This window comes from Pinus tabuliformis, chromosome 1_2 (assembly GCF_031772625.1).
Source record: "Pinus tabuliformis cultivar Carrire ecotype Pingquan chromosome 1_2, CPIR1, whole genome shotgun sequence".
NCBI classification, from domain to species: domain Eukaryota; kingdom Viridiplantae; phylum Streptophyta; class Pinopsida; order Pinales; family Pinaceae; genus Pinus; species Pinus tabuliformis.
Window position 1 is genome coordinate 716,329,879 of NC_142298.1, and position 19,721 is coordinate 716,349,599.

Here is a 19,721-nt window from a genome sequence, read left to right on the forward strand (position 1 = left end):
ACGAAAGGTATAGTGTTTCAGGAGTGGGCACAGTTGCTTTTTAGAGGGAGCATGGAGCTTCTATCACCTTGATAGATGTGAAGTATGTGCCTGGACTAAAGAAGAACTTGGTATCAGTGACGATGTTGGAGGACAAAGGCTACGATGTTGTCTTCAGTAAGGAAAAAATTTCCTTAGACACATCACCACGAGACAGGTGAAGCATATCGGTTAACGAGTCAAGAACCTGTATGCTCTTGAGGTTCAAGATGCATGAAAAGCCTTGAGGAGCAAGGCAAATGTTAGAGACTTGGTGGTTAAGAGGGAGAGTACATTACCTCTCAACCTGCAGTCCTAGAAGAAGTCTCAGACAATTGTGGAAGAGCCACAATTGGAGATGTTGAGAGGAGACCGAGTGGAGACATCCACTCATGCAGAAACCTCCAATAGGGGGAAATTTCAAGCCAAGTGGGCAGAGGGATTACATGCAACCATACCTCCAGGTGTGAGGTGGGGCGATGTGAAGTGACAGTCCCAAGGAGGCTGAAATTGGGCAGGGTCCATTGAGAGGTTTTATCTCATGGATCATACCTTGCTATGGGAGCCCAAAGTACATTGTAGCGGGAGGAATTAGTGGGATTGATGTAGTGAGAAATCAAAGTGATAGAGGTTAGAGCAGTCAGATACTGAAGAGCGCAGAGAAGGATTGACAACAGTGCAGAAAGACAGAGTCAACATGAGCGCAAAGTTTTCAGCTGACAGTGGCAATAGCAGTGAAAGACTTTGATGACAGATGCATCATATTGATTTAGGTTGGATGTTTTTTTTGTTTCTGGAGATTGCTGGAGCAACAACACTAGAGAGAAGTGTTGCATGCAGAACATTCCAAAGGTTTAAGATCGGGATTGAGTTGAATTCCTTTCTTGTTGAGAAGGAGTGTTGAAAATAGCAACAAGAAATGATAAAAATAGAATCCAAAATATTCCAATTTTAATTTGTCCTTGAATTAAAATTCGAATTTAGTCTCACCAGTTGCTTGAAAAATAATTAATTAATTCATCTTGAGTTAATTAGTTGGAGAAATTCAAGTTAGAAGTCTTTGTGAAGTCATGCAATGATTATCCCTTAATTAAGGAGATAAGATTGAGTTATATTTGAGTTGTAATTAGTTAGTTCAGTTTACTAAGTTAAGTATAGTTAAATTAGTTCCAAACCGTTTGAGGAACTAATTGTGAGTTCAGTCAGTTAATGCATGCATGCATCCAACTAGTATACTCCAAATAATTGAAGATTCTCTCCTCATTAACTCATGCATGTCTATTCCGAGAAAGACCTAGTTGAGCTAATTATCAAGGACAGGTTATTATCAGTTGCATGTGTCTTCCTATAAAAGAAACTCATCCATGTAGTCAAGGTAAGGTTCCTTTAGGATTGCGCAGTTTTACAGGGCGTGAGATCAGTGTGAGTGATCAGTGTTACACTTGGTAACAGGGGGATCACTCAGGAAACTGCGCAAGGAAATAGGAGGCTTGGAGGGCAGAGGAGAAGGTTTGTGAGAAGCCTTGTTTGCCCGTGAGAATCCAAGAGGATTGTATTGAGAGCTGACTAACTGTGAGAGTTAAGACTTTGTGTAACTCTGATATATTTCCACCTTGTATGATAATACAGATAGTGGGGTTTTTAGCTAAGGCTTTCCCCTGAGTATTTTCTGTGTTTAATGTGTAATGATTATTCTTCTTATGGTTATATGTGTTCAACTCTGATTCAGCTCGATCTTTAAGCTTCCGCAAGTTTGATAGTAGAAGTAGATTATAGTATTTTGCTTTGGAATATTGCATTATTGAGTTAATCTATAGTCAAATTTTCTACATAGATTTCACAGGTAGATTTGAAGAGAATTTGCAGAATTTCTACAATTACAACAAATTCTTAAAAACTATAAATCATAATTATATGCCTAAATTATAATTTTCACACAGATATCAAAACATTATACAATTTTCACATCCAATTAAACAAAAAAAAGAGTGAAAACAAATAACGCACTTTGCACTTTTATGATGCATGTTTTGAATAAAACTTGGAAAGAAAAGCGTAGCCTTCAAAAATGGGAGTTGTTTGGTGGAAAAAAAGCTAAGATCCTGTAAAAAAATTTCAAAAAATCTTGAAAACACAATGTTTGAATCATGTTTTTTTATGGTAGAAATAGATTCAACACCATAAAAAACACCTAAAATTTTGAAATTTAAAGACTGTAACTTGGTTTTACAAAAATCCTTATTAGATTTTATCAAAATATAACCAAAATTTCCATCACTAGATTTTCTCACCAGAACGTCCAATAAAAAATGAAGTGTTTTAGGCGTCAATAAAAAAATGAGGTGTTTTCGGTTAACGGTTATGTTATTTGTTCAAAAATGAGGATTTTTTTGACGGTTAACGGTGTTTCATGTTATTTATTCATCGAAATGTAGTTTTATTTTACTTTCCTTAGACAGTCAGGGCAGCTGCGTTTCAGTTCTCCTTGCCCCAATCACCATGCCAGATAGCAGCGCAAGGCAGATTGATGAAGGACTGAAGGCGATCATGATGGACCCAGAAACTGCTGTTAAGTTTATAGTGAGATGCAAGCATTAGCAAAAGAGGTTTTGCCGTTCTTGCAGACAGGGTTTACTGTTTGCAGGACTTCGGAGAGCTTGCGAGAATAAGCAGAGGATCATGGGGCATTTCGATAACATCCGTGGAGTAGCTGGCAAAATTGGCGAGTTGAGCAAAAGATTGAAAAATAATGCCATCGCCCAGGCTAAACAATTCGATGGACCTGCCTGGTGGTCGACTGCTGGAGAATTATCAAAAGAAATCGTATTGAAAACAGTCCCAGGTGGATTTAATATTTGATTCTCATTTTAATTTCTTCCTCTTCGTTTCATTTATTTTGTTCAGCTTGATGAATGTATGTCGTACAGGAGCTAGGTGGCTGTGGAAATCTGTGCGCAAAACTCAAATTAGCGGCTGCTCCTTTGACGAACTAAAATATATAAGGGAAAGGATTTGCAGGCTTGAAAGGGAAAATTCAAGCTTGAAAGAGATGGGGGAAAGGGTTTCCAGGCTTGAAAGCGAAAACGCAAGTTCGAAAGAAATGAGGAAAAGGGTTTCCAGGCTTGAAAGCGAAAACTCAAGTCTGAAAGAGACGAGGGAAAGGATTTCCCTGCTTGAATTCGAAATCTCAAGTATGAGGAAGAAAAGGAACGAATGGCAACAGGAGCGCGTCATATTGCAGGACTCAATGTTGGCGTTGGCTACACATGCAGAGACGAAGTCATGGAAAACCCGAGCTCCCCTCCTCACAGTGAGTGATCTATTTCTCCCATCTGATCATTTTATCATCAGAGTTGAAGTAAAACCAGAGGACTGCATTCAAACTTGAAAATTCTGAATCTTTGCAACAAAACTCAGACTTCCTAGTATGGTTTGGTATATAACACTCTAGTACAGGCCAACCCTTTGTTTGCAGGAAGTATTTTCAATGGATGCTCTTTTCAATATAATAACCCTCACCTTGGATATATTTTTTCCCCTAAATTTAAGATGTTTTTAATACAACATACGAAACTCCCCTGGGACTGTTGAAGCCAGGAGTTTCAATGCCACTGCGGACATGAGTAGGATACTATTAATATTGGTGGCGTGCATGCCCAGTAAAGGATATTCTACATTCCACTTTACTTTTAGCAGTCATGAGAACTTTTGAAATATTCTCGTCTGTTCGGTAATAAAAGAAATGTCTTCTTTCTAGACTCTTGAAATTGTTTTTGATTTTACATCGATATAGAGTTTAGCTCAAGGTTTCATGTCAATTAGTTGTCGATACTGTTGTTGAAGATTTGGCTGTGACAGTCATCCGATTTATATTCTCTAGATAAACAGTGATTCATTTTAACTCTAAGTAAGTAAAGTAGTTTAGGCCAACACTTTTTCTAATGATGCAATATGTGAAAGAAAAAATCACCTAAATTTTCAATGATAGTTTTAATTTTCCACGAAATTGTTCATTTTCCCGTCAGTGATTTCTTGGCATCTCCTGCCTTCTGTGAATCGACACTCTGACTGGGGATCCCTTCTTGCTTGTGGGTTTTGAAACTGTGGATCGTATCACCATGGATCAAGTTGTTCAGTCGTTGCAGTCTCTTGGTATTGATACTGAAGACAGCGCGTCTAGATTAGAAGAAGACAACATGTCTAAATTAGAAGGCATTTTGAACTACGAATTTAAAAACAAAGGCCCCCTGAAAGAAGCGACAACACATTCATCGATTAATTATACTGAGTCCTATGGCAGGCTGGAGTTTGTGGGGGATTCAGTTTTGTATTACCTCATAACAAAGCATCTCTACAGCACTTACCCTCATCTGCAACAGGGCACTTTAACTCTCTTGCGTTCTCAGAATGTTGACACTGAGAAGTTTGCACGAGTTTGTGTAAAGCACGGATTTCATCAATTCCTCCTCCTCAATACACAGGGCCTGCAATGAATCGTAAGTTATTGTGCCACTTCAATCTAGTGATTCCCCAATTGATTTTGTCTGATAATGAAGATGAATGAGATAGTCCTTGTTGTGCAGATCGAGGACTTTGTGAAAGAGATTGAAGACGCATCCAAATCCTTCCGTTGTGGGAATTTCAAGCCCCCCAAGGTTCTGGCTGACATAGTGGAATCCATAGCTGGTGCAGTGTTTGTTGACTCTGGGTATTCCTCAGATCGAGTGTGGGAGGTACTTCATTCCCTTGATTGCCCCTTGCAACCATGGGTGTATTACAAATTTAGATTCATGTCAGATTTGTGTCGGAGCTGCAGGTATTCCAACCACTGTTAGAACCACTAGTGAGTCCAGAAACACTTGAACTGCATCCTGTGACTAAGCTTCGAGAGCTATGCCAAAAGCAAGGGAAAGACATCGAATACAAAGAATCTTGGATTGACAATATGGTAAGATTCCAGGTACTGATCAATGGCGAAGTCGTTGGGAATGGTGATCACCACCAAAAGGATTTGGCAGAAAGACTGGCCGCTAAGGATGCTTGGGACAAATTAAAGAGGGAAGATAAAGAAGATAAGTCAAGCCAAGACGAGGAGCAGACTAGAAATCATGAGCAGCCCCTAGTTGCACACTAAGTCACCAGGTTCGAGTTCGAGTTCGAGTTCGAGGACCATGAAATTCGAATAAAGTTCGGCAACTCAAATTTTGTCGATAAAATTCGACATATAGAAATTCGAAAAAAAAAATGTATATTAAAGATAGATATATCATATGCATATGAGAAATGGTATGGATACTTTCATGTATACTTAGAGTGAGTTTTATCATTGTTATCCTTATAATCAGACTTTTATATGCTTATATCAAATTTTATATCAGAATAGATCAATTTTTCAATAGCTGCACTCACCAATTGTTAGCTCAAAACCAAATATCAGACCTTTATGACTGCTGCAACCACAGTTTGTTAGCCCACATACACATGCCAATCACAGATCAGCCTTATAGAGAAATAACTAGCAGAGCTAGGGAATGAAAATTTGGAGATTTGACCACAAAAAAGTGATGTTTAATGCTTGATACTTGGTGACCAACCCTTGCAAGGTCTGCAAAACAAATTGTCAGCTTGAAACACAATGTAAATTACTTCATCATTCATGTATACAGAACTTGACATATAAAACATAAAAGATTTAAAACAGATCATTGATGTCCCAATAGATAGTATGTACCTATCATTACATGGAAACACTAAATAACTTGAAAAGAATTGTACAGAATTCAGAACAGACCAGTGCAGCAAGTCCTGTAGGCTGTGAGCAACCATTCATAACTGTTTTTTAAAGATAGATTGACATAAAAAAAATATACAAAAACAGTTTCCCAGTAAGGGACCCCTTGTATGCTAAGATATTTAATTAATGAACATCAAATATATATTCTTTTGGCAGTTCAATGAAAAACTCTGCATCATAATTTATAAAATAAAAAGACAGTTTAAACTTTAAACTTTAAAGTAGCAGCCAGCTTGACAGTTTTAGGCTTTAGCAAATTGTTCATGCAAAAATTAAACTAGAAATCTAAAACAGGAACACAAGTTTTATTCTTGACGTTCCTGTTGCCCACTTGTTATATCAAAAAGTTCTATGTCATCAAGAGCAGTATGAGATGTGAATCTGCTAGATGCTTCAGCACCAGATTCATCAGTGAATTCCCTGTCAGTGTTTATGTCACTATCAATGTACAAATCAGCATCATCCATTGTTGCATTTGGAACAGGATCGATCCACGGAGTAGAAGAATTGGATGACTCTTTAGCCACATTCTTCAATGCCAACTGCAAATTACTACGAACATAAACAAGATCTTCTAATTTTTGAGATGACAGTCTATTTCTTTTTTTGGAATGAATGTGGTCAAAGGAACTCCAATTCCTTTCACATGCTGATGCACTTGTTCCTTGGCTTAAGATACGAATTGCAAAATTTTGCAATTCTGGTGCCCCTAAACCATAAAATTCCCACCATAGTGCTGGATCACTTCTGCTCCTATCATACTTTGCTGATATTGTTCCAAATAATCCTTCTTCTAACCTGTATGCTCTCAACTGACTTCTGATCAAACCTGCAATCTCTGGATCTGGATTTAGCTTCTCAATAGATTGGATAAGTCCATTCATGATTTCTTTGTCCCTATGTCTTGGTAACCCAAACAATCTAGGGTCCAAATAGCATGCTGCTGCGTGTAATGGACTATGCATCATCTTCCATCTATGATGAATTAAATCCCATATCTCCTTGTAATCAGCTTCCACATTATCAAAAGCAGTTGCAATGGCCTCTTTGCAACGATCAAGGCTTTCATAAACAAAACCCATACAAGGTTTGTCACCATCAACCATGCGGAGCACATTAACAATTGGGCCACAAATTTTTAAAACCTTGTTTGCATTTTCCCAAAAGCCATTATTGAGCACTATTTGTTCAATATTTTTCCCCTTAGTTTCTTTTGAGAGAGTAGATCTCTCCCACTCAGTGCTGCAAAAAACAGCTCTTAGGCTCGCTTTTTCCTCAACAACTCTTTTCAGAGTAATATAAAAAGTGGCAAACCTTGTATCACAAGGCCTCAACAACTCTTTTGATGCATTCTTCCTGTATATGCTCAAAGTGAGACGATGGTTGATGATGAAGTTTGAAATTGATTTGGCTCTTCAGATTGTTTCATTGACCCAAGGAAATTTGGCTAAGTCATGCAACATTAAATCCAAGCAATGAGCTGCACAAGGGGTCCAATAAATCTGCCCATATTTTTCCATAATCAGCTTCCCTGCACCAACACAATTTGATGCATTATCTGTAACAACATGGACAACATTTTCCACTCCAACTTCTTGAATCGCTTCATCCAAAATTCCAAAAATAAATTCTGATGTCTTCACTCGATCCATTGCATTCACTGCCTTCAAGAAAAGTACCCCTTGAGGACAATAAACAAGCACATTGATCAATGGGCAATGACACAAATCTGACCAACCATCACTCAAAATTGTGCATCCTGTAAGCTTCCAGGACTCTTTAATATCAGCCAACTTTCCTGTCACTCTGTCTTTCGCTCTCTTTAGCAAAGTTGTCCTTAAAGCTTCAGATCCAGGAGGAACATAGCCCTTCCCAAAATCAATGGTCTTTTTAATTACATTTTTAAAATATGGACTCCTCGCCACATTAAAGGGAATTGCACATGCATAAATATACTCAGCAACAGCGTCATCAACTTCCTGTTTCTCAACAGGTTTCCAGAATTGATTTAATGTTTTCGGCCCACCTGTTTTTGCTTGAGGAGCTGTAGAACTTGATCCACGAATGTCTGAAACTGAATTAATGGTGTTGGAGGAAGACATGGCAATCTCCCTCTCAATTCGCTGCCTCTTATTCACCCTTTTCTGCCTTTGCATCTGTGAACTGGAATGGTCTTTCTCCACTTTGGCTTTTTGTTCATCAGTGATCTTAGTGCAGGCTTCAACACCACCTCCACTTCCATTGTTAATACTGAGAAGGTGATCCACTGCTCTAGTCAAAGTGCCAGTGAAATTATGTCCACACAGCTGACATGAAAGATTAAAACCATCTTTTTGGATAAAATTCCAAGCTACAGCAGTTGATTTTGGGGGTGCCATTGGAATCTAGAAGTCTGAAATGTCTGACACTGCAATGTCTGAAATGCCTGCAATTTTTTTTGAAATTACATTTTCGTTAGTCATGTAAACTTGTAAAGCAAATGTTCATGATCAAACTGTGACAGCCTACAGGCCGACAGCAAACATATTGCAAGATTAACAAGTCACTTCTACACAGAAATATAAACCGAACCGAACCACCTCAGATAAGGAAATGGCAGCCTATATTTTTGTTTTAAATCGAAAGCTGTCTTTGTGATACAAACAGGTCCTGAATTTGAATAAGATGGCAGAAGTCAGGATTCTGCACTCAAGCTTCCTGTGAATTTATTATGAATAAGCTTCCTGATTTGGGCACATGTTTGTTTGGGAAACTGGACTATAGTCTATGGTTAGACTTAGAACTTAGAACAGCTCCAAATAAGGCTACATATCCCCAGAAGTAAGGTGCTAATCAGACAGATCTTGTATAAGGAAGAACGAAGTAATTGAAGGATGGTGTGAAGACTGGTTAAGGGTTGATCTGGTGTCCTAAAATACAGAACAAATGTGCTCAGGCCTTGGTGCAGACAGCTGGAAGGAAGAGCCTTCAAGAGCTACAATAACTTGTCTCTTATGTTAATTGGTTGCTAGGTGATGCATGTTTAAGAATTTGAGACAACAGTGTGAAGCCCTGGCCCCTAAGTACTCTGGACAAGGAATACATTTGACACAGTTAAGTGGGAATTCCTTGATGCCCCAAGTTGTGTGACAAAAGAGCAGCCTTGTCACTGTGGAAGGCTGGAAGCCTGTGGTGGGTTCTTTATTCTGGATATTTTGATGAATCCTAGGTAACTCCCTTATATCTCCTTTTCCAAGACTTGATAATTCACAAATCAGTTTTTGGGTTTAAATAATTGTGTCAATTTTCAAGGAAAAGGAAGTTTAAATAAATCATGTCAAAACGTGGCTGGCTGATAGGTGAATGTTATGCTGGGAATGTCAATAGAATGAACGCTTTTTTGAGAATCTGTAGTTTTTTATTTTTTATTTAATAGTAATGAAAATTCAAAGAAAGTTGAGGTGTAAACAATTTATATATCTTCGTCTTATTCTTCTGTTTGTGATTTGACTAATGCAATCTCACTCCTAATTCTGAATATGCAGCAAAGCTACACGGGGTTAACTTACAAAGAAGGGCAGCCCTAGAAGACCCTATAAGTTATAACTTATCAACCATCCGGGTGAAAAACTTGAGAAAACATAAAAAAAACAATAAATGTAAATGAAATGCATGGTTTGGACTTTAATCTGTTGAAACCTGAAGGTCAATACTGAATAACTCAGACACCAGTAAGAACTGGGTGACCCGTGAGTCACCATTGATAAACGATTATATGTAACGATTAGTTGAGCAACGATTATATGTTGCTTATAGTTATAAACTTCAGGGTAACATCTCATCCGCTTAACAGCATCTCTGGCTTCGAATAAATTTACCATAAAAATTAAAACAATTGCAGGTAAATACTCACGCGGCAGTGGGCACGCCTGTGGTAAATTTCCAGCTGTAGACTCACGCGCCAGTGGGCACGCCTGCAGTTTTCTCGGCCTGGTAAACAGTGAACACAAGCCCTTACAAGTTACGATCGTGACTGGAGACTGGAGTATGGCGTCTGCTGAGTGACGAGTCTGGACCGCCGGCGCCAATGAAACAATGAAACAATGAAACCCAGGTCCCAAACAGGAACAATAAAACCCGCGGGCGCGCGAAAAAAAAAAAAAAAAACGAATTTAATGAACTGTAGGCGAATTTCAACGATTTTAAACGAATTTCATGCAATTTTATTCGACAGAAAATCAAATTCGACTTGAAATTCGAGTTCGCCGAATTTAATGGCGAACTCGAACGAATATGTTCGTTTGCCCTTGAAAATCGCCGAATTTCGAATTTAATGGTTCAAATTTGGCAAATCTGGTGACTTAGGTTGCACAGCGGGAATTGAACAACTTGTGCGTGAAGAAACATTGGCCTCCTCCCGTTTACAAGTAAAGATTCTCCCCGCCTTACTCTAGGGTATTACCATTAGTAACGAGTTAAATTAATTTTCATTACAAATATTGCAACTAGTGTTTCAAGATTTGACTCTCGATAATTTCTAGATGTGTTAGGGAGTTACAAAATTTTCAAAAATGCTACAAATACCATAGCCACTTGTCCTTGCTTTGACAGTACTGGAGCAAATTTAAGCATCCACTTCCAATTCTAGGGTTTCATCAATTGGTCTTGATTACAAAAACTTCTTCTCCACTTCAATCTACTTATTCACTTTCTCCAGATTCTGCCATCGCTGTGCTCCATCATGAGATTTGGTATCCTTACCAGGGAATTGGTAAAAGCATTGGTCTTGCTTAGAAAGCGTGCAGGGTTCAAATCTCTCTGTTCTCATATCTTGATTGCAAAATCTTCTCTTTCTCCACTCCAATTGACTTATTCACTTCCTCTAAATTCTGCCATTGCTGAGCTCTATCATAAGATTTGGCATCCCTGTTACCCATGAATTGGTAAAAGTATCGGTCTTGCTTAGATGGTGCGCAGGGTTTAAATCTCTCTCCCCTAATGTTATGTTAATTTGAGTTTGTGTTAAACACCACCTTTCTTCATTTATGTTTTCTGAAGTTTCTCCCATCTTAGAACATTTCAACTGCCACATGGATTGTTTGATCTGTCTTCTTCAATTGCTAAAATACATAAACTGGACTGGGTCTGCAACAGACCTGAGGAATTTCATCCAGAAATTTCTAAAATTTACCAACTTCTGAAACATCAATACATCCATTGATTAAAACAAGAACGCTCCTAAAATGGCTTTTGCTCCTTATCTTGCCTAAATTTTTTGACTCTTCAAAGACTATCCTCATTTCTTCTATCTCCTAAAAACATGAATCAAGTACTTCCTACTTATATAGTTTATCTGACAGAGTGGTTACTGAAAATTCCATTGAGACAACTGTCTCCAGGCCAAATACTATGCTGTGAAGTTTCTCCCATCTTAGACCATTTCAACTACTACATGGATTGTTTGATCTGTCTTTTTCATTTGCCACACTACACAAACTAGATTGTCTCTGCAACAGACCTAGTGAAATGAGCATTACCTACAAATTTCTAAATTTTACCAACTTGTGAATATCAATACATCCACTGCTTAAAAAAGGAAGCTCTTAAAATGACTTTTGCTCATCTTACCCAAAAAATTGGCTCTTCTATGATTATTCTCACTTCCTATGTCTCCTTAAAACATAAATAAAACTTATAAATTCAGGTAATTCCAATTTATATGGTTTATCTGATAGAATGGTTGACATGGTTTATTCAAACCGATGGTTACCAGAAACTCAATTAAGACAAGTACCTCCAAGCCAAATACCAACCCTGAAAGGGTGAAATGTGCTTACATCTGATACTATAATTATAGAATTTAGTAACTAAAATCGAAAGGAGCTATGATAGGAGTGGAGCTCAAATAACAAAATAAAGATCAAAAACACCAAGGTAATGGAGTTACATCCACAGTCAAGGACGTACAACTAGCTACAAGTTTAAATTAATAGAGGAAGTTTTCAGTATGGGGGCTTTTGCTGTTGGACCATGACTCTTTTTTTGGTTTTGTTTATTACTGCATAAAATATTTTTGAATTTTTTTAACAGCAGGTTTTGAATGGATTCATTACTTATCATCAAAGAAACAAAACTTAGTGATTAAAATTTTAACTTAAAAATCAGGAAAAAAAACCTCTTTCCAAAACAACCAAATCACTTCAAACTTTCACTTAAAAAACACATAAAATATCATGCACAGTTTAATTGTTTTACATTTTTGGTCTTTTCCGAGTATATTTTCTGCTCAATTTTGCCCGAAATCTCTCAGAGATTTGCTGGAATCGTAGGTTCGAGCTGTGTAATCTGCACAACCAGAGTGTTCCAGGATTTTTTCAGGAAGCTAAATTTATTATTCATTATAAACTGTAATTTAAATAACAAAAAGTTACAACACTCTCACTAAAAGTTGTATCGCCAAAAAAACACAAAAACATAAAACACTTAAATTGCACCCAACATATTATTGTCTTACCTACAAAGTAACTGATGCACATGAAGTTGATCCATGGGGTTTTGGATAGACGGTGATGGGTGTGCTGTTAAGGCGCTCCTAGATGTCAAGTCACTGGTTCAATTCCCCGTCCTATTTGGGTGTTATTCTTAGACATGACCATATTGTAGCCTCACTGTTGCCGAACATAAAAAAAAAACCTGACGCGCATGGAGTTTAAAGCAAGATACTGCATAATAATGAAGATAAATCCATGTCCAATTGATAAAGCCTTCCTGGATGAAAAGGTGTAAGAATCGAATCTCTTTTCCCCCGTTTAAAATGGAGTTTACGTCCAGGTTGCATTGCTGTTAGCCCATGGTCACAAGGAACCGGGCATATGCAAAATAAAAACTTCACTTATCTATTTTTTTGGTTAGATGCATCTTACTCTAATTACTTCGAGTAGCTTATGTAATCACTGAATACTTTCAGTGCCGCATGTATTATGTAGAATAAGATATGCGTATATGTACTTTTCCTTGAATTTCACCATTTGCCAAGAAATAAAAAAATTAAGGGGACAAACCATATGTTTGGCAAAATGCCAAAGTAAAGCTGCACGCAAACTATTTTACAAAATGCTTGAATGACGCATAACCCTGCGAAACATACCTTGTATATTTGGATGACTCCAAAGATACCTGCAATCTGAAGCCAAGATGGCTTCAGAGTATGAAGCCTTAAAGTTCTTAGTTAGCTGGGCTTCGACGGTGGATTTTTTTGTCATTCTGTTAAAGGGATGATATTTCTTGTACAAAATCTTGAACTAAGGACATGTGGGAAGTTATTCCCATCAAATTGGTTTCCAGAAGTTTCATGATATCCACACATTCTTTCCTCACGCATGAGCTTCATCAGGACAGAATATGTATGCTATAAGCACCATCACATCGCATTCTGTCATTATAAAATTAAAGCGAAGCTTCCGTAGAGAACTGCGGGTGGTCCTCACTATCTTGTGCATCTTCTTCTGGTTGGCAGCCTGGCGGTATGCGGTATGCAGCAACAGTGGAGAGGGTTCTCGTCTTGTATATTGTTGTGATTGTCCCTAACAACACCCGTTGACGCAATTTTACTCTGTAAAAGTAATTTCATCGTTTTCATAGCGTTACAATTGACGCACGCAGAAGAGGAAATAATGGAATTTAGAATTGATGTAGAGATGAACCAAATTAACATAATGCAGAGAGATGGCTTTTGAGCGACAGTTTTTCTGGCAGGTTTATGCTTTGAATCTCGCAGCTCTAATCTGCAGTCTCGCCATTGTCAAATTGGGATTTGAAGATTGGGAGTTAAGAGGTTTTTGACCAATGTGATTCGACCCAGATCGTTGAAATTGAAATCTGAGCAACAGAAATTGCAATTTGAGCATTTCTCGGTTGGCGGAATAGTGATGCACGTCACTGCAAATGGGGTATTTTAAAAGTTGTGTATCAAGCTTTCTTCAAGATTGTGGGATAATGGACACTCAGACCAGCCCTCTTTCTATGGTTTTTCTGCTAAGGTTCGTAGCACTCATGTCAACGAAGCAAATCTGCAATTTCACCATCTTCAAACTGTGATTTAAAGGGTTTGTGAAAAATCCGAATGGATGCAGATCATTCGAATTGTGATCTAAACAACGAAAATTGTGCTCAGACTATTTGCTGGTTTGTATTGACCGAGAGCCTTGAAGGATAACGGGAGGACGTAACTTCTGACCCGTCATCGAACATGGAGCGAGATATGGACAAGCATATCAATTTTCGCAAAGGATAGAGCATCCCATCTCCTAATTGGACAGTGACAAAAGACTTTTGAGGATACAAAGATGGCACTCCAAAAATTAACAAGTGAGATCGTTGCAAAGCAGCATAGTCTTTACCTCTATTTTGGTGGTTATTAGTATGCTGATGCGATTAAGGTAGTGCGGGGTCCATGTTTTTTCCTTATTCAAAAACGGATTTTTGTACATGGCGGCACCTTCTGTTTCTACTACTGTGCGGAAGAACAGGGGTATGGAATCAGGGATGTGTGCGGAATAAAGTATGTGCAGAAAGAGGGTATGTGTGGGAGAAAGGGTGTGAAGGGGAATTGTGTGTGCGGAGCAAGGAATACAAACTTTCTTCCGCACACATGCAGTTCGCTACTTCAATATAAACAAATTTGGAAAAATGAATCCTGTGTATGGTCTTGCAGTGTGTCGGAAGCACTTAAGTGCCCAAGAGTGCTTAGAATGTGTCACGAAAGAGAAGACTCAAGTAACGGCACACTACCCCAATCTACTGGTGGTCGGGTTCATCTGGACGATTGTTTCATCTGCTATGAGAATACTAGTTTATACGGTTAGGATGTCGACCTTGGGGCTTCCCATGTCTTTGGCTCCACAAATGACAGTGTTCCACAGACGTTCTCTCAGAGAGCCACTGCCTTATCTGGGAAGCTCATAGAAAACACTTTTGCAAATAACGGTTATGTGATTGGCTCCTTATATGGTCTCGCTCAGTGTTGGCCCACCCTTACGAATAGTAGTTGCCAAGGATGCTTGTTAGAATCTTAGTACCAATTACTCCCCTGTCTTCCCAATCGTGAAGCTCGAGGTCTCAAGGCGGGCTGCTTTATGCGCTACTCAACTCATTCTTTTTTCACAGATAACTTGACTTTCCTTATTTTTTTTCTAGATTTGTTGCGTCTATTTGCTGTTTGATTTTGATATAACATGTATGTTAATCACTTCGTTTTAGTTCTAAACGCAACACTGCCTAATTCAACACCATAGTTAGGGAAATAGTCATTGAGCTGGTGCCTATATTGTTAGGATGCATTGGCGGATCAACATTGGTTGGGGTGATGTGCTTCATACTTTTCTAACAACACATTGGACATTGAAAGAACAATGATAAAATAGGTGATTATACATCCTTGCATTATAGTTGTTTCCCTGCTAAATTCTTCTTTCCTTAACTTGGTTGTAATAGACAATGGTTTGTGTAGAAAATGTAAATAGTTTTGGTCTTCATAATTGTTGTACTCATTTCAATATGTATCCTATGTAACAAACAAAAGAAGAAAAGAAAAAGTTATGATAATTAAAGCATGGGTTTCATGCTTCTTATTGATGGTCTTCTAGGTAAAAGCATGTTCTTCATGCTTCTAGGGTCTGTTAGGTCTTAAGATTTATTGTTATTAGTCAAAATAGTCCACATGTTTATATGATCTTTCTAGGCAAAATGTAATTGCAAAAATAATTATTTTTGAGTCTAGAAAGTCCTGGAAACTCCAAAAGTACAAGTCGGCTTAAAGGAGGGAATTTGATCCCTTGGAAAGGCTATATAAAGGAGTAGTTTGACCTTAGTTAGCACTCACTCACCAAGAAGTTCGATCTCAAGAGAAAAAGTTCGTTCTAGGGCAAGAAGAGACAAGGAAGAAGGAGCAAAGGTCTAGAAGGCAAAAATGATCCAAGAAGATGAGGAAAAATATGTTTTTGGGCTCTCTCTCTCTCACACGTGAAAACTAAGGTTTTTGCAGCTATAAAAGGGGCCGAAATTGCAGATTCGAGTCACAGTAGGACGAAGTGCAATCTCTTGTCATTGGAAGGAAGAACTACCCTATAGTGACCTTTTTGACCTTGGTTGGAGCTGTCTTGCTCAAGGAAGGTCTCATGAGGAGGTTGGATTAGGGTTTCTGCAACAGTTTTAAGGGTCGAAGTTGCAAGTTGAAGAAGTAGTACTGAAGCTGGGAGGTCAAAGTTGCAGTGTGAAGCCGATTGGAGCTAGATCAACGAAGGACTTGTTTTGGAAGGGCTGAGTTGGTACTTGGAGGACTTGGTCTAGGGTTAGGTGTTTGCTGTCTCATTGGAAGCAAATTCTATAAGAAGAGAAGAGCTTTTCGGGTTTTCCTCTTGGAGGGGTTTTGCCTTCGTTGAGAGCCTAATTTCTATGTCCTTTGTTGTTGCTATTTCTGTCCTTGATATTTGTTTGATGAAAAAATCTAAATAAAGAACACAAGAAGACTAAGTAAGTTCACAAGCAAATATTAAGGTAACAGAAAAATTGATTTAATAAGCCGCCACTTTGAATTTTTTACATGGTTTCAAAGCTAAGGTGGACAAGAGAGCAACTAGAAGGATCAACTTGTCGACACAAGAAAATGTTGATTATCAAGAAGTGGAAGGACACTAGAAAATAAGTTGAAGGCTTGTTGATCTAGAAGGAGGGTTTCTACATTGAAGAAGGTCAAGACTACATCAAGCTCTCATCAAAGGAGGGTTTGAGAGGAAGACTGCAAGAAAGGGTTGTCTCTTGAGAAGGGAAGATCTAAAGGCTCATTAAAAGGTATCTTTGAAGGAAGCATCTAAAGGATATTGGTACCATTCATCACTCTTGAAAGTTGTTGTTGGAAGAATCCTAGGGAACATCTTTCAAGGACATTATTGAAGTTTCTTCAAGGGTCGTAAAGGCATCAAGAAAGGTTGAAGACATCATCAAGGAAGAGGATAATCTTAGTTATCAAGTATCATATTATTACTCTATTTCTGAATCTACTGGTCATATGGGTTCTTTCTGCAAGGAGAGCAATAAGCTTGTTGGAGCATTAAATTACCTAGCATGGAAGAAAATGATTGATCTGATGTTGATAGAGCATGAGGTAATGGAATATGTAATTGGGGAAATCATTGAACCTAGCAAAGACAAGACTCAAGAACTAGTAAAGTACAGGAAAGGAGAAGTAAGGTCACAAAGGATCATAATTGAATCAATCAAGGATCCTCTTGTTCCATTCGTTACAAATTTGAAAACTTCCAAGGCTATGTATGCCAAGCTAGTGAACTTGTACTCTGTGAGTACATTAGGACAAAAGATGTCTTTGCGGACTAAACTATACAAGATGAAGAAATCAAAGGACAAGGACATGACATCCTTTCTAATGAAGAAATCTCAATTAAGATATTACTTGTAGGGGCTTGGAGAGACCATTTCTGATTCATAAATGATCACATATGTATTAAATGCATTGCCACCAGAATGGAGCAACTTAGCAACAAGCATATACTCTAAGAAAGATTCAACTCTCTTTGATGAGTTGTGGGCACAATGTATTTTGGAAGAATCAAGGATCAAGGTAAAAGATGACATTGGATCAAATGAGAAGTGTAAAGCCTTTTTAGCTCACGTCAAGAAGATAAAGAAAGGAAAGTTCGGGAAGTCTAAGAATAAAGACATGTCTAAGGTTCAATGCTTTAAGTGCAATGAATATGGACACTATAAGAGGGATTGTCCAAGCCAACCAAACAACAAAAGAAAGGATTCAAGGAAAGAAGTGAGGCTCATGTAGTCGAAGAAATGGGAGAACTTAAGAAGAAGTTGAAGAAAGAAGACGTGAAAGATCTCTACTATTAAGGCATCTTGTTTGTCATGTTCCTGGTAAAATTGGTCTTTCCTTAGGATAATATGCATTGTTGTTTACTTGAAAAGAGTCTTGATTTTGCATAACATCATAGAGAGAAGCATGTGATAGTAGCATATGCAGGGTCTACATGATTAAGTTGCCTTGCACGAATCATCTAATTTTTAAAAATATAGATAGACCATTTTGCATATTGTTCATCCGAGCATTATCTAACATTATGTTAGAGGTAGTCATCTTGCTAAGGTGGATCATCATGATCCTATAAGAACCATCATTTTGGAGGTTCTTGAGAGAAGCATTTGACAATATTAATATACATTCCATGTAATGTAGAAATAATACTTTTGAAAGGATGAAGGAATGCAATGGGTCAAGTTGTAGGCTCTTTCTATCATCCATTTGGTCCCTCATTATTCATCATGGATTATTCGTTTTAACCCATGTAATTTTACTGATGATCTCCATGATGTTCCGGAAGTGGCCATTTCTAAATTACCTTTGTTCTAAGGGGGTGATTCAGTCGCCGTTAGAAAGCATTTAAGCAAGTTTACTCGTATAATGATCATATATTGTAGACTTCCTCAATATAATCATGAAGATGTCAAAATGCATCTATTTGTTCTTGCTTTAGAGGGTGATTCTTTGAATTGGTTTAATGATTGTCCTGAATATTCTTTCACTTCTTTACAAGACATTGTCAATGCTTTTAAAGATAGATATGGTTATCCAAATAGCTCGCCTTGTGCCCCTAAAATTGTGCAACAAAATGAAAACAATCTTATGAAAGGTCCAGTTGTCGATGAAAGATTTCAAGACAATTCTTCATATCAGAATGTGGAAAAGCATAGACAAATTGTAAAATCAGTGTCGACAATGAAAGGGAGAATCAGAAACAAATTATAGAAGAACTAATGCGGCTGGTAAAAAATAATGGAGATCAATCAAACTAATTATGCCAATGATGTGAGAACTTTATGCACCCGCCTGGAAAAACGTGATAAGGAGATGGAGATCATGAAAATTAAACACTCTGATCACGTAATTGACATGCAAAATCAGCATGCTAAGGAAATTGAGACCATGAACGCTAATCATGACAGGGAAATTAATTTTATGCAAAGCAAGTTATCAGGCTTAGAGGAAAATATGACGATCATGGAATTCGATTATAATAATCAGTTGGCTACCATGCAAGAAAATTATAAGAAAGAGATAAATTCTATGCAACATTGCTGGATGACCATAAAGGCAAAGGACGATAAAGTAATAAGAGATATGGAAGCTAATTAGATATGTTTTCAGAATAAGTTATTGACCATGGAAGAAGACCATGCCAGGGAAATCAATGCTATGAAGGTTGAACACTCTAGTTAGATAGATGCCATTAAAATACAAGTTCAGAAAATTCAACAACTGTCAGAGGATGAAAGAAACCAGGGAAGGCCAATAGATTAGGAGCCTCCTTATCTGTTGCAACAAGCTCCATCTTATTACGAGGTCCTTTGTTCCATTGAAAAGTGGATAAATGAAGGTGACCTGGATAAAAGGGAAATTAATAATCAGGTTGATGCTCACACGGCTAATCCACCAGTCATAGAAGATCAAGTTATAAATCATGGCACCTGTGAGATTGATCCATCATCCTTGACAGTGCAGATGCAGAATGAAGAAAGACATGTCACGCATATCTTACATACTTCATCTGAGAGCTTTGAAGCAGAAAGTTCCACGTCATCAGTAATACAGCTCGCCACAAAGAAAAAACGCAAAAGAAGGAGAACGAGAAGAAGATTTGACGCATCAGATCGCCGCGAGCAACTTGATTTTCGGATAGGAAAAAGTCCTATCGTATGTAGAATTGGACATGGCACATCTGAGAAGCAGCCGACAGATTTGCCTGAAAGCAGGCAAATGCTTAGTATACACTATATTGAACACATTTGATGCCATGGGGCATCCTCTGTATTTCTAACCCTACTCCTTGTTTTTTCAGCATTTTCATTTCTG

General features: G+C 37.9%; 3 protein-coding genes across 5 annotated transcripts; 2 read left to right on the plus strand and 1 right to left on the minus strand.

Moving 5' to 3' along the window:
- The first annotated feature begins 2,454 nt into the window (after nt 1-2,454).
- Nucleotides 2,455-5,319, plus strand: LOC149207746 (uncharacterized). 3 transcript variants are annotated; one of them, XR_016252707.1, is made up of 4 exons: nt 2,455-2,860; nt 2,946-3,328; nt 4,044-4,514; nt 4,602-5,319. XR_016252707.1 is itself a non-coding variant. In XM_089395854.1 (4 exons), the coding sequence occupies exons 1-3, from the start codon at nt 2,698-2,700 to the stop codon at nt 4,509-4,511; spliced, it is 903 nt and encodes a 300-aa protein (XP_089251980.1). In that variant the 5' UTR covers nt 2,455-2,697; the 3' UTR covers nt 4,512-4,514; nt 4,602-5,317. The 3 variants fall into 3 exon arrangements, 1 of the variants encoding a protein (XP_089251980.1); XR_016252706.1 differs by having other exon boundaries at nt 4,319-4,514; nt 4,602-5,316; XM_089395854.1 differs by having other exon boundaries at nt 4,155-4,514; nt 4,602-5,317.
- On the plus strand, nt 4,569-5,152 carry LOC149207747 (ribonuclease 3-like protein 3). The gene is made up of 2 exons (XM_089398134.1): nt 4,569-4,751; nt 4,835-5,152. Exons 1-2 carry the CDS (start codon nt 4,569-4,571, stop codon nt 5,150-5,152), a joined length of 501 nt encoding a protein of 166 aa, XP_089254260.1.
- Nucleotides 5,320-6,117: 798 nt separating the features above from the next.
- On the minus strand, nt 6,118-8,190 carry LOC149207748 (uncharacterized). Its single transcript, XM_089398135.1, has 2 exons — nt 7,354-8,190; nt 6,118-6,354 (listed from the first exon to the last, which is right to left on the minus strand). The coding sequence occupies exons 1-2, from the start codon at nt 8,188-8,190 to the stop codon at nt 6,118-6,120; spliced, it is 1,074 nt and encodes a 357-aa protein (XP_089254261.1).
- Nucleotides 8,191-19,721: the final 11,531 nt, after the last annotated feature.